The sequence below is a fragment of the Equus przewalskii genome, chromosome 16, assembly GCF_037783145.1.
Source record: "Equus przewalskii isolate Varuska chromosome 16, EquPr2, whole genome shotgun sequence".
Classification (NCBI taxonomy): domain Eukaryota; kingdom Metazoa; phylum Chordata; class Mammalia; order Perissodactyla; family Equidae; genus Equus; species Equus przewalskii.
Window position 1 is genome coordinate 19,244,110 of NC_091846.1, and position 15,279 is coordinate 19,259,388.

At 41.9% G+C, this 15,279-nt stretch overlaps 1 protein-coding gene across 4 annotated transcripts in view; it reads left to right on the forward strand.

Moving 5' to 3' along the window:
• The window catches only part of ATP7B (ATPase copper transporting beta), a 111,387-nt gene that overhangs the window by 666 nt on the left and 95,442 nt on the right, over positions 1-15,279 (forward strand). For 2 of the 4 annotated variants that reach the window (XM_070578781.1, XM_070578783.1), the window contains exon 2: positions 24-129. In XM_070578781.1, the coding sequence (XP_070434882.1) occupies positions 79-129 (51 nt within the window). In that variant the 5' untranslated portion in view covers positions 24-78. Of the gene's footprint in view, positions 1-23; positions 356-15,279 lie in introns of all 4 variants that reach the window. The other 2 variants (XM_070578782.1, XM_070578785.1) reach the window with 1 other exon arrangement.

The window sequence follows — 15,279 nt, forward strand, 5'->3', positions numbered from 1 at the left end:
CACCGCGCTTCTCCATTAACCAGGTGACCTTTGGGCTCTGGGCCGGATCACAGAAGAAATTGATTCCTCCGGGAAACGATGTCTGAGCAGGAGAGACAGATTACAGCCCGAGAAGGGGCCGGTCCAAAAGTAAGTTTCCATCCCCCGGCGCTGTGTGCGCACGCCTACCAGAAGGACTTTCCACGCCCACCTGCCGAGCTTACTCTGCTCCTGGGCGCACCGGGAACGCCGAGCGCTAGTCCCAGCCCCAGGGGAGTCGTGGTTTGTAAGAAGAGCGCCTCTGGAAAGAGCATGCCGTTATCTGGTTTTCAGGAACAATTTCAAACCCAGCACTTTTCTGTCCTTCTTTATGCTGGTAAGGGGTGTGATGCTGAAGTGAGCGTTGAGTTGCTGTGTAAGAGCCCTAGTTGCTCAAGACGATTAAAATAGTTATCTGGAGAAGTTATTCAGTGTTGGTGCCTGGACCTCTTTACCATCTATCCAGGTTCTGGAACTTTTTCTTTTTTAGGAACTATTTTGAATTCTTTCTGATTATACAAGTAATACATTAATGCAGTCTGTTAAAAATGCAAACAGTACAGGAATATTTAGAGTGAAAAGCAGATCTATTTTCCGATCCGTGTCTACTTATGTCCATATGTGTCTTCATTCGTTCAGCAAATATTTATTGAAAACTAAACATGTTTCAGGCACAGTGTTGAAGAGCTGAAAATACAGTAGTTAACAAGATACGTATCTATAACTTGAGAGAAATTTCTAGGTTTTTTTGAATGAGATCACACAGTGTGTATTCTCCAATCTTTTTTTTTCAATTTAACAGTATATTTTGGAGATTGTTTCACATTAGTACATAAGCATCTACCTTATTCAGTTTAACCTCTACACTGTATGGACGCACTGTAGTGTGTTTATTGTTTCCTTGTGGGTGGGCATTCTGGTTGCTTCTGTTTTTTGTTTTCCCCTCACGAGCCACGCTGTAGTGGACATCCTGATGTTTTTTTTTTTTTTTAAAGATTGGCACCTGAGCTAACAACTGTTGCCAATCATTTTTTTTTTCTTCTTCTTTATCTTCCCAAATCCCCCCTGTACACAGCTGCATATCTTAGTTGCAGGTCCCTCTAGTTGTGGGATGTGGGACGCCGCCTCAACTTGGCCTGAGGAGCGAGTGCCATGTCCGCGCCCAGGATCTGAACCCTGGGCTGCTGCATCAGAGCGTGCGAACTTAACCACTCAGCCGCGGAGCCGGCCCCCTGATATGTGATTTTTAATGCTGATATACTTGAGTATTTCTTTAGGATAGACACCTAGGCTGGGTTGCTTGTCCAAAGAGTAGGCTGTGCCTTTTCTACAGATTTCTGAAATTAATTTGATAACATTACCTGCTCATTTGTAGTGAAATTCATGTAAGGCCCTGATGATGTAAAAATAAAAGAGAAGTGGATTAATGGGTGGCAGAGGGACGCTGGTCAATAGATGATTCTTAGTGTGATGACTCTGCATTTAATGGAGGGTACGTGGGGGAGGGGTGCCTTGTACCCCTGCAATGGCCCCACCCCTCTGCCCTTTAGGAAAGTCCTTATCCTTCCAGATCAAGCTCAAAACCTGCCTTCTGGAAACTTTTCTGGAACTGCCTGTGTCCCTGTTGACCTCACCCTCTTCTGGATTCCATTGATTATAGTATTAGCGAACATTATTGAGCTTACTATGTGCTAGGCACTTTGTATGTCTTTATACGCACTCTTTTAATCCTCTCAAAGCCCTTTGCTGTAGGTGTTATTTTCTTACCACCATTTATTCAACAAATATTTTTTCAGTGTCTACTATGTGCCAGGCATTCTAGGCCCTGGGGATCCAGCTAAGACCAAGACCCTGCCCTCGAGGAGTGTATAGCCTAGTAGAGTTGCAGGGGAAGAGAAGAGTAAACAAATAGTTTTATTTCTGGTACTGATAAGTGCTGTGATGTAAATAAATCAGGGTAGGGGCATTAGGAATGACATGGGAGGGGGAGATACTATTTTAACCAGGTAGTCAGGGAATTCTCTGAGGAGGTAGCTTTTGAATAGAGAACTGAATGATTCTAATTTGCAGGAAGTGATCTAGGTTGAAGAACCAGAAGGTGTCAAGGTCTTAATCAGGAGTGGCCTGATTATTTGAGGAATAGTTAGAAAGCCAGAGGGAAGTAGGAAGTGGAGCAGAGGGAAGGAGGGGAAGTGGCAGAACGTGAGGTCAGAGTTCATCATCTTTACAGATGGGGAAACTGAGGCAGAGAGAAGTTAAGTAACTTGCCCAAGGTCCTACAGAGGCAGATCTGGGACTGAGTCCTAGCTGGGTCTGTCGGACTTTTCTCAGATGTATATTTTCTTCCAAACTTACTTGACACTTGGTCAAAATGATGCGGGGTCGGTGAGCCGAGGAGTCGAAAGAAAGATTTCTTAGACTCTTAAGATCTGGCAGTAGTGCTCTTTTATTTAGAGAATAGTGTAGCATGGGGACAGGACCCATGGGCAGTCAGAGCTTCCGCTGCTGCCGCTTCTGTTGCCCCTGCTGGCATGGGGACAGGGCCCATGGGCAGGCAGAGCAGCTGCTGCTGCCCCTGCTGGCATGGGGACAGGACCCATGGGCAGGCAGAGCTGGTGCGTGGGGACAGGACCCACGGGCAGTCAGAGCTTCTGCTGCTGCCCCGAGTTGAGGGTTAGGGCTAAATTTAAGGCATAGGTATATGATTCATCTCTTTACAAGAGAAAGGAAAGAACATGAAAAAAAAGTTAAAATGGTATCAATGCAGGTAGGGTCTGGTCATTGAGTGATCCCATGACTTTTAGACAAGAATCAAATCGGGTTAAGTAAAGGTTAGAAAGGTTAGACACCACCACCCTAAACCAGTTACATGAGATTGCCAGACAGCAACCAACTTAAGTTCTTGCCTTCCCCATTAAGAGCTTCTAGAGATAAGACCATTCCCCCTTCTTCCTGGCACAGAGAGGGAGGCATCTTCACAGATAGAGGTTTCCCTTAGAAATGTAAATGTTTCCCAACAAAGGGGCAAACAAATTCCACTCCTTGGAGCCTGAATCTCATCTGTAGTTTTAAAACTAACCAGCCTAAGAATCCTCATCATAAGCCATTTTAAAATTAAGCAGCCTAAAAATCCTCATCAATACTACCTGTTGTGATTATTTAAACTTTTCTGAATGTCCCCCTTTTATTTGCAACTCTGTGCTTCTTGAAAGTGGAGACCAGGTTTGTATCATTTATAAAATATCTCCACGGTGCGTAATAGATGTACCACAGTTACTCTTGAGTGAATGAGTTAAAGCATGATTCCCCACTTTGTTTTCTCTTCAGAGGCCTCTCCGTGGGGCAGCGGTGGCCCTGACCTGGGGTCCACGACCTGGGTCATTCAGCCTTCAGTCCACAAACATGGAGCACCTTCTGTTTGCCTGTGTGCTGGCCAAGCAGGGGGATGCAAAGATGAATAGAGGTCAGCCTCCATGCTCTTGGAACTGACCGTCATAGGTGCTGGAGCAGAGGTGGGAGGGGACAGTGTGGCATTCACAGGCAAGAATGGTTGGCCTTTCCTGGGAGGAAGGAATTGGAAAAGAACTTCAAGAGGAGGTGGAGTGAAAGTGAGGTGTTGAAGGAGGAGCCGTCTTTGGCTCAGCACGCAGAATGGTAGGAAGGATGTTGTAGGCAGAGACCAGCATGTGCAAGGGCCCCGAGGATGGGAGTGAAAAGATGCATTTAGGGAGCTATGAGTGGCTTGACCAGGCTGGAGAAGTGATTGTGAAGGCCCTGTTTTTCAGGCCCAAAGTTTGGACTTCATCCCACAGACTGGAGAGTTTGAGCATGGGAAAACAGTCTGAGGTGCTCTTCCAAAGAAGGGGGTGAACTGGGAATGGAGCTGCTGGAGACTAGCGAGAGGCCCTTTACAGTCGTGAACGTCCGGACCGAAGGTGGCTGAAAAGCCTGAAAAAGAACTGGCAGTCGGCTCTGTTCTGCCTCATTCCCTGTGGAGTTGTCCTCTCTGTAGAGAAAGGCCCTCTAGACTCTGAGTGTGCGGAGTGCCAGAGGCCAGTGGTAGTCCTAACAGCAACAACACAGAGCATAGCAGGTGCATGAGTAACTGGGTAATAAGCTATCAGGGTGAGAGAGCTGGATTTTAAATGCTGCCTTATCTGGCCAACGTTTTCTTCTCCATTGCAAAGGTAGAGATGGCCCAGGGACATGATTTCGTTCACTGCTACCATAGCTTAGGTATCAAGGAAATGTCCATGTTCCAGTGTGGGCAATATTGCTTTTATCTATAGGATTGGAATCCTTGCCAAGTGAAATCCTGGAATGTCTGTTACTTTTTTTGTTGTTCAGACTTTTTTTTTACTGAGTTAAAGGAGAAAATCTGATCGGATCAAAGGTCGATCAGATAAAGTAGAGAGCAAAGCAGAGAGACTTTTTATTTGTGATGTAACTAACATAGCAGGTAAGACTTTAAAAACACCAATAATTGTGAAATCCTTGGTTTCAGAATGTAGTACTTTTGTCAAAGCTTCAATTCCTCCAGAAAATAAAAATCACTCTGTATTGGGCATTAGAAACATTTTAAATTCAAAAAAAAATATTATAAAAGTAATTTAACTCCATAACAAAAGTTTGGAAAATAAAGACCAAAAGGGGAAAATTTGCTTTTGTTAGGATGACCATTGTTAGCATATTGTAAACTTCCTTCATTGTTTGCTTTTGCTACATCTAGTTAGTAACTTTTAGAAATAAAAAGTAATTTCTTGCAACTCAGAGATAACTAACATGAACATCTTTCGCGTATTTCATTCCAGTCTCTCTTTTCTGTGTTTTTTCTCATTTTCTAAACCAGGTGGTGCTAACAGCTGTCCTTTCTTTGAACAGCTTTAAAAGCTGTCCATCACTGAGTATATCATTATTATTGAATCTGCAGCCCCTTTTTCCCTGTCCTGACAGTCTGCTTGGTTTTCACCCACCCCGTGGGCTCCGGTGGCCTCCATCCTGCTATCGCAGCCTCAGTGCTAGAAACTGCCTTCTCTTTCCTACAGCAGAGTGACAGCATCGCTAAGGAAAGTCAGGCAACCACGGGGTTGATGCTGCTAGCAATTTCTTATTTCCAATCTCAGTTGTGCCTGCAAGTGCTTTTCACCTCTTTGCTCTTCGTGTGGCTCTTAGAAGCCTTCACCACTTGCAGCGAGCCCTGTGCTCAATGTCTGCCTTCCCTTGTTCTCCACAGATGACTTCTCTTGACACCTCCAGAAAATGGGTGCCATTGTGTGTGATTTTCTTCAACTTTCTGCCTACTCTAATGCCCCTTCTCCCAACATTTTATTTAGATTTGCAATCTATTTTTACTCCCGTATTGCTAGTCTCACTCAGAACAGGCTTGGCTTCTTTTCAAGGTCATCTCCTCTTACAGTGCTCTTGAGCCCTGCCCCTTCCTCTCGACCTGTTTTTTGCTTGTTTTCACTCCTTCATTCACTTTAAGATTTTTCATTCATTATTTTATGTTTATTGGATATTAAATATATATATACACACATACGCATAATAAAATAGAGAATGCCTGTGAATCTACCACCTGACCCAAGAAGGAGAGTATTATCAATGCCATGGCGTCTTCCCAACTGTTCCTCATCTTCTTCTGTCACCCATAGAAGTACTCACTATGGAGGCAACCACCATCCTCAATTTTGTGTTTGTTGTTAACTTAGCTTTATTTTTTTAAGTTCTATCACATATGTATCAATGCCTGAACAATACATTATTTAATTTTGATTGTTTCTGAGCTTTATAAAAATGATGTTATAGTGTATTTAGTCTTCTGGGACTAGCGTTCCTCACTAGGCATTAGGGTTCTAAGGTTCGTTGCTGTGCCATGTATGTTGTGGGAATGTAGCATGGTTTATGCTTTCTCCCTGAAGGATATTGGGTGGTTTGTGGGTTTTTGCAGTTATGAGCAGTCTCCTGGTCTATCTGCTTCTGTTCCTATTGCTTCATGACTCTCCCGAAACCTCTTTTGTGTAGGATTCTGTGAATACCAAAGGCATATCCTCCCTAATTCTTATTTTAATGGCCTACTACATTTTTTTTAAAAAACCTTTATTGAGATATAATTCACATACCATAAGTTCACAGATATGTGCAGTCATCAGAGTGAATTTTAGAACATTTTCATTACCTCGAAAAGCAACTTTGTGCCCTTTAGCCGTCACTCCCCATCTCCCCATGATCCCCAGGCTTATGCAACCACTAATTTACTTTCTGTCTCTATAGATTTGCCTATTGTGAACATTTCAGGAATCTTTGTCTTGTTCCTAATCTTAGGGGGAGAGCTTCCAGTCTCCCACCATTAAGTATGATGTCAGCTGTGGGTTTTTCATAGATGCCCTTTATCACATTGAGGAAGTTCCCTCCAGTTCCGAGTTTGTTAAGTACTTTTAACATGAAGGGATTTTGGATTTTGTTAAATGCTTTTTCTGTGTCTATTGAGATGACCATGTATCTTTTGTTCTTTATTCTGTTGATATGGTGTATTATAGTAATTGATTTTTTTCTTTCTTTCTTTCTTTTGTTTTTGGTGAGGAAGATTGGACCTAAGCTAACATCTGTTGCTAATCTTCCTCTTTTTGCTTGAGGAAGATTGTTGCTGAGGTACCATCTATGCCAGTCATCCTCTATTTTGTATGTGGGAGCTGCCACAGCATGGCTTGATGGGTACGTAGGTCTGCATCTGGGAATTGAAACCGTGAACCCTGGGCCACTGAAATGGAGCCCTCGAACTTAACCACTATGCTACCAGCCCAGCCCCACATTAATTGATTTTTGGATGTTAAACCAAATTTGCGTTCCTGGGACAAATCTCACTTGGTCATGGCATATAACATTTTTATATGTTGCTGGATTTGGTTTCCTCCTATTTTGTTGAGAAATTTTGTGTCCATATTCATAAAAGATATTGATCTGTTGTTTTCTTGCGATGCTTTTGGTTTTGGTATCAGGGTAATACTGGCCTCATAGAATGAATTTAGAAGTGTTCCCTTTGCCTACTTTTTGGAACACTGTATTAAAAATTGATATTAATTCTTCTTAATAAATGTTTGATAGAATTCAGTATTGCAGCCATCTGAGCTTGGGCCTTTCTTTTTGAGAAATTTTTTGATGCTAATTCGATATCTTTACTTTTTATAGGTTGATTCAGATTGTCTATTTCTTTTTGAATCAGTTTCAGTAGTTTGTGTCTTTCTAGGAATTTGCTTCATTTAAGTTATCTAATTTGTTGGTGTACAGTTGTTCATAGTATTCCTTTATAATCCTTGTTTCTGTAAGATCAGTAGTAGTAATCCCTCTTTCATGTCTGATTCTGATAATTTGAGTCTTCTCTCTTTTTTTTCTTGGTTGTTCTAGCTAAAGGTTTGTCAATTTTGTTGATAAAGAATCAGCTTTTGGTTTTGATGATTTTCTCTGTTTTTCTATTCTCTATTTCATTAATTTCCACTGTAATCTTTGTTTTCTTCTGTCATGGGTTGAATTGTGTCCCCTAAAAGAGACCTTGAGGTCCTAAGCCCTGGTACCTGTGAATGTGATCTTATATGGAAATAGACCTTTGCAGGTCTGATTAGTTAAATTCAGATGAGGTCATACTGCATTATGGTGGGTCCTACATCCAATCACTGATATTCTTATAAGAACACCATGTGAAGACAGAGAGAAGAGAAAGCCGTGTGAATACACAGACAGATTAGAGTGATAAATGCTAAGGATTGCCAGCAGCCACTAGGAGGTGGGAGAGAGACATGGAACAGATTCTCCTTCAGATCCCAAGAAGGAAAACCTTGAGTTCTAGCTTCCGGAACTGAGAGAGAGTAAGTTTCTAATTCTCAATTTGTAGTGTTTTGTTATTTCTGTCCTAGGACACTAATACACCTTCCTTCTACTTGCTTTAGGTTTAATTTAGTCTTTTTCCAGTCTCTTAGGCAGAAGATGAGGTTATTGATTTGAGATCCTTCTTCCTTCTTACTATAGGCATTTATAACTATAAAGCACTTCTTTAGCTGCATCCCATAAGTTTTGGTATGTTGTGTCTTCATTTTCATTTTCTAAGCTCCCTTTTGATTTCTTCTTTGACCCATTGGTTATTTAGAAGTGTGGTGTTGAATTTCCACAGATTTGTGAGTTTCCCAAATTTCTTTCTGTTACTGATTTCTGATTCTATTATGGTCAGAGAACATACTTGCATTATTCCTATTTTTAAAATCTATTGAAGTTTGTTTTATGGCTTAGTGTATGATATATCCTAGAGAATATTCCATGTGCACTTGAAAAGAATGTATATTATGCTCTTATTGGGTAGAGGGTTCTATAGATTTCAGTTAGGTCTAGTTGGTTTAGTGTTGTTCATGTCTTCTGTTTTGTTATTTTGATACCAATTCCAGTGCATGGGTTTTCTTCCCCACACCAAGCAATTCTTGGACACCAGCTTGGTGTCCTACAATTTAACTGAATTGTGATACTGTGTATCTGGAGATAGCATAAGTTCCCACAGGTTAAGGGCTAAGTCCTACAAGACTGCGCCCCCCTACCCCTCCATTTGCAAGTCCACATTTTCACCTGTGCTTCTGACTGGCTGTACATTGGAGGTTCCAACAACTCCCTCCTTGGGGTTGATTGATTTGCTAGAATGTCTCACGGAATTCAGAGAAAGATTTTACTTACTAGATTACTAATGTATTTTAAAAGGATATAATTTAGGAATAGCCAGATGGAAGAGATGCTTTGGGCAAGGTATGTGGGAAGGGGCATGGAGCTTCCATGCTCCCTCCGGGCCCAGAACTCTCCTCAAATCTACATGTGTTTGATGCGGGGTCGGTGAGCCGAGGAGTCGAAAGAAAGATTTCTTGGACTCTCAAGATCCGGGAGTAGTGCTCTTTTATTTAGAGAATAGAATAGCATGGGGACAGGACCCATGGGCAGTCAGGCTGCTGCGTGGGGACTGGGCCCACGGGCAGTCAGAGATGCTGCTGGCATGGGGAGCTGCTGCTGCTGCTGCTGGCATGGGGACAGGACCCATGGGCAGGCAGAGCTGCTGCCGCTTCTGCTGCAAAGTTGGGTGGAGAGTAAGGCTAAATTTAAGGCATAGGTATGTGAGTTATCTCTTTACAAGACAAAGAATATGTAAAAAAGTTAAAATGGTATCAGTGCCTGTAGGGTCTGGCCATTTGGCGGTCCCACAAATTTTTGATAAGAATCAAACCGGATTGAGTAAATGGCAGAAGTCACCGCTTGGATTTTATCCTCAGCTAAAGACAAAGGAGGATTTGCTGGGGGTGGGGGGGGAGGGTGTGCGTCAGTTAAATGAGGTTGCCAGACAGTAACCAACTTAAGTTCTTGCCCCTGGCATTGATTAAGAGTTTCTAGAGATAAGGCCATCCCCCTTCTTCCTGGCACAGAGAGGGAGGCATCTTCACAGATAGAGGTTTTCCTTAGAAATATAAATCTTTCCCAACAAAGGGACAAGCAAATTCCACTCCTTGGAGCCTGCTTCTCATCTGTAGTTTTAAAAGTAACCAGCCTAAAAATCCTCATTTAAAATTAAGCAGCCCAAAAATCCTCATCATGTTCACCAACCTGGAAGCTCTACAAACCCAGTCCTTGTGGGTTTTTATGGAGGCTTCATTACAAAGGCCTGGTTGATTGAATCATTTGCCATTACTGATTGATTTGACCCCCAGCCGTTTTCCCTCCCCTGAGGTCAGGGCGTCAGACTGAAAATTCCAACCCTCTAATCTCAGGCTTGGTTCCCCTGGCAACCAGCCCCCATCCTTAGGTTACCTAGGGGCTTTCCTAAAGTCCCCTTATTAACGTAACAAAAGACACCTTTATTGCTCCCATCAATTTAGGATATTCCAAGGGTTTTAGGAGCTCTGTGCCAGAAACAGGGATGAAGACCAAATAAATATTTCTTGGAAATCATAATATCACGTATTTCCTTATTGATCTTCTGCCTAGTTTTTGTCCATTATTGAAAATGGGTAATGAGGTCTACAACTGTTACTGTTGAGTTCTTTTTTTTTTTCATTTCTGTTTTTGCGTCATGTATTTTTGTTTTTTTCTTCTGCTTTTTCTCCCCAAATCTCCCTAGTGCGTAGTTGTATATTCTTAGTTGTGGGTCCCTCCAGTTGTGGCATGTGGGACGCTGCCTCAACGTGGCCTAATGAGGGGTGCCATGTCCTCGCCCAGGATCTGAATTGGCAAAACTCTGGGTCCCTGCAGCAGAGCAAGAACTTAACCACTCGGCTACAGGGCTGGCCCCTGTTTTTATGTTCTGTTGTTAAATGCGTATGTTTATAATTTTTATATCTTCTTGGTGGGTTGACTTTTATCATTATAAAATGTGCCTGTTTCTGGTAACATTTTTTTTGTTTTACAGTCTATTTTGTTTGATATTAGTGGACCTACACGAGCTTTCTTATGGTTGCCGTTTGCACGACATTATCTTTTTTCATTCTTTTATATTCAGTCTGTTTGTGTCTTTCAAGTTCATTTGTGCTTTCTGGATGTGTAGGTTATTTTTATTTTCGTTAAGTTGGGAAGTTTTCAGTCCCTATTTCATTCTCTCTTTACGCTCCGGATATTCCCATTGCACGTATGTTGGTGTGGGTAATGGTGTCCCACATTTCTCTGAGGTTCAGTTCATTTTTCTTTGTTCTTTTTTTCTCTCTGTTCTTAGATTACATAATCTCTTTGATCTCTCATCATGGTTGCTAATTCTTCTGTCAGTTCAAATCTGCTGTTGAACTCCACTAGTAATTTTCTCATTTCAATTATTGTACTTTTTAACTCCAGAATTTCCATTTGGTTCTTTTTTATAGTTTTTAATTTTTTTTGTTTTATTGAGGTCATATGATTAATAACATTGTGTTATTTCGGGTGTACATTATTATTTATCAGTTTCTGTATAGACTGCATCGTGTTCTCCACCAATAGTCTATAATATTTATCTGTCACCATACTTATGTGCCCCTTTACCCCATTCGCCCACCACCCCCTTCCCTTCTGGTAGCCACTAATCTGTTCTCTATCCATGTGTTTGTCTTCCACACATGAGTGAAATCATATGGTGTTTGTCTTTCTCTGTCTGGCTTATTCCATTTAACATCAAACCCTTAAGGTCCATCCATATTATTGCAAATGGGACAATTTTGTCTTTTTTATGGCTGAGTAGTATTCCATTGTGTATATATACCACATCTTCTTTATCCCTTCATTAGGTGATGGGCGCTTGGGTTGCTGCCATGTCTTGGCTATTATGAATAATGCTGCAATGAATACAGGGGTGCAGAGATCTTTTGTATTGTTGATTTCATGTTCTTTGGATAAATACCCAGTAACGGATAGTTGGATTGTATACTATTTCTATTTCTAATTTTTTGAGAAATCTCCACACTGTTTTCCATAGTGGCTGTACCAGTTTACATTTCTACCAGTAGTGTATGAGGGTTCCCTTTTCTCTACATCCTCTCTGAAACTTACTATTTCTCATCTTGTTAGTTATAGCTGTTCTGGTGGGTGTGAGGTGATATCTCATTGTAGTTTTGATTTGCATTTCCTTAATAGTTAGTGACGTTGAACATCTTTTCATGTGCCCATTGGCCATCTGTAATCTTCTTTGGAAAACTGTCTGTTGATATCCTCTGCCCATTTTTTGATCCAGTAGTTCGTCTTTCTGTTGTTGAGTTGTGTGAGTTCTTTATATACTTTGGAAATTAACCGCTTATCCAGATATATGATTTATAAATATTTTCTCCCAGTTGGTGGGTTTTTTCATTTTGTTCATGATTTCCTTTGCCTGGCAGAAGCTCTTTAGTCTGATGTAGTCCCATTTGTTTATTTTTTCTTTTGTTTCCCTCTCCTGAGTAGACATGGTATTCAAAAAAGAGTGTACTGCCTCTGTTTTCTTCTAGGAGTTTTACAGTTTCATGTCTTATCTTCAAGTCTTTGATCTATATCTATTTTGAGTTAATGTTTGTGTATGGTGAAAGAGAATGGTCTACTTTCATTCTTTTGCATGTGACTGTCCAGTTTTCCCAACACCATTTATTGAAGAGACTTTCCTATCTCCGTTGTATGTTCTTGGGTCCTTTGTCGGCAATTAGCTGTCCATATATGAGGTTTTATTTCTGGGCTTTCAATTCTGTTCCATTGATCTGTTTGTTTATTTTTGTGCCAATACTCTGCTGTTTTGATTACTATGGCTTTGTAGTACATTTTGAAGTCAGGGATTGGGATTCCTCCAGCTTTGTTCTTTTCTCTCAGGATTGCCTTTGATATTCGGGGTCTTTTGTTGTTCCATATAAATTTTAGGATTCTTTGTTCTATTTCCATGAAGAATGTCATGGGGATTCTGATTGGCATTGCATTGAATCTGTAGATTGCTTTAGGTTATATGGACAGGGTAACTGTGTTTATTCTTCCAGTCTGTAAGCATGGAATATCCTTCCATTTCTTTATGTGTTCTTCAGTTTCTTTCAATAATGTCTTATAATTTTCAGTTGTAGGTCTTTCACCTCCTTGGTTAGATTTATTCCTAGATATTTTATTTTTTTTTGTTGCGATAGTAAATGGAATTGTATTTTGACTTCTCTTTCTGCTACTTTGTTTTGAGTGTATAGAAATGCAACTGATTTTTGTAAGTTGATTTTGTACCCTGCTACTTTGCTGTAGTTGTTGATTATATCTAATAGCTTTCTGGTGAATTCTTTAGAGTTTTCTATATATAGAATCATGTCATCTGTGAACAGCGAGAGTTTCACTTCTTCCTTTCCAATTTGGATGCCATTTTTTTTTTTTTTCTTTTTCTTGCCTAATTGCTCTGGCCAAAACCTCTAGTACTATGTTGAATAGGAGTGGCGAGAGTCTTGTTTCTGTTCTCAGAGGGATGGCTTTCAGTTTTTCACCATTAAGTATGATGTGGGCTGTGTGTTTGTCATATATGGCCTTTATTATGTAAAGGTAATTTCCTTCTGCTCGTTAATTTTATTCCTGAGCTCAGTGAACTGTCTTCCTGAGTTTTCTTGTAACTTGTTGAGTTTCTGTATGACAACTTTTGGATTCTCTGTCATTTAGATTGTAAATTTCTGTGAGGTCAGGATTGGTTTCTGGAGACTTGTAATTTTCTTTCTGCTCTGAAGTGTCAATGTAGTTCTTCATGGTGTTTGATGACGTGATCCTTTGCTGGTGCATTTGTGGTAGTATCAGGTTGCAGATTTCTGCTGCCACCTTGAGGAGGTGGGGGTGGGCAGGAGCTGTGTTTTCTGATCCTGCCCATCTCCTGGAATTTTGCTGGTAGGGCTACTCTGTGTTTTTCTGGGCTGGCTGCAGCTGCTCTGCAGGTTGTGGACACATGGGCCCAGCCTCTGAGCTGAGTTGGTGGGTTGGGCACCTTGGGTGGGGACTCTGTGCCTGGCAGGGGACTGGCTGAGCTGCTGCTTGATAGTCGGGGGGGGGGGGGGCCCGCATGGGGATTGAGCCGCCACTCAGTGGATCCTGCAGGCTGCTATGCTCCATGGGCCATGGTGCCTTCTGAGCGGGCAGGGTGCCTTCTCACCTGCTCTGCGCTAGTAGGGGCTGAGTCGTCGCCGCTTGGTGTAGAACATTCCTGTGGGCAGGGTTGCCTGGGCGTGCTGTGCCCTCCTGCGGGCTGGGCTGCAACTCTGAAAGCATTCACGCAGGCTAGTCTGTCCTCACCTCCTCTTATGGTTGCACAGGGGCTGCTGTGTGGGGATCCTTGAGCTGGCTCGCTCCTGCTAGGGATGGGGAGAGGTGGGCTTCCTTAGTTCCATTGCCTCCAGGGATCCAGTTTGCCCACCTTCAGATGTATAGCTGCATGAATCTCTCATTAAGTCTCGTGGCCCAGTGCAGGGAGTCCTCTGCTGGTTAATAAATGTCCATTTAGCTCTGACTTAAACGGGAGAGACTGAGGGAACAACTCACTCTACCATGATGCTGACATCTCTCTCTCTCTTTTTTTATGATTTGTATCTCTTTATTAATAATCTCTATTTGATGAGACCTTGCCACCATCCTTTCGTTTATTTCTTTAAAATGGTTTAAATAGTTTCTGTCTTTGTATTGTTAAAAAACAAAGTTCAGGGGCTGTATTGGTAACGTAGTGCTTCAGTTTGTGTGTTCTACTTTGGTGACCTGGGGTTCGCAGGTTCAGTTCCTGGGTGATGTCCTACAAACTGTTCATCAAGTCATGCTGTGGTGGCACCCCACAAACAAAATAGAGGAAGATTGGCACAGATGTTAGCTCAGGGCCAGTCTTCCTCACCAAAAAAACCCACAGAAAACCAAAAGTAACCAGTTCCACCCAGTAAATGTAAAGATCTAATTGGCTGTATTAAACAACTCGTGAATGGGCAGCATTCCATCTAGCAAGTAGACAGGAGCTCCAAGGAGCTGTACAAGTGGAAATGTTTTTAAAGGCAGGGCAGTGAGTGTGATAAGGAAGTCATAAACAAAAGAAAGGATTATTTCAGGCAAGCTCACCTCACTTTGGAAGTCTACCTCCAAAGGGGTTCTCCCACACAGATTCCCCCACTAGTGCTGATCAGGAAATTGCAAATTGGCTGGTTAAAGTCACTCTGGGAGAGGCTGAAACTGCAGTGTTTTTGCTGTCAGTGGGGGCAAGTGACTCCATTTTGCACCTGTTGTTTCCTTTTTTTAAACAGTATATTAAATCCTTTGTTTGGTTGCAATTACAGGCAGTTTTTCTTGGCTGCTTTTTTTTTGTCCAGTGTATGAGTCATACTTTCCTATTTTCTTGCATGTCTCATAAATTTTGTTAGAAACTGGGTATTTACACAACTCTAGGTACTGCCACTCCCTTACCCCCACCCATCCACGGGGCTTTTTATTGTTGCTTGGTTTTTTATCGTTTAGTGACTGGCTAGATTATTTTAGTGGAATCTATTTCACCTCTCATGGTGTTAGATGCCTCTAATGTTGCTCTTCAGGGGGCAGAGCCCTGGGTATGCTCACAGTGACCTTGTGATGACAGTTGTTTTGTCTTTGTGTCTTTTGCTGACCACACACAGCTTTTAAGCTTCGCTAATTGCTGGCTGATCCCTCAGTTGTTTTTAACAGTGCCCTGGGGCGTGAATTACGCGCAGACTGCTCCCCTCTTCAAATTCAGGCTCTTTTGATGGGATAGTTTTTGTGATCATTGTTTTGAGATTTCTTCTGACCCTAGTCAGGCTTCCC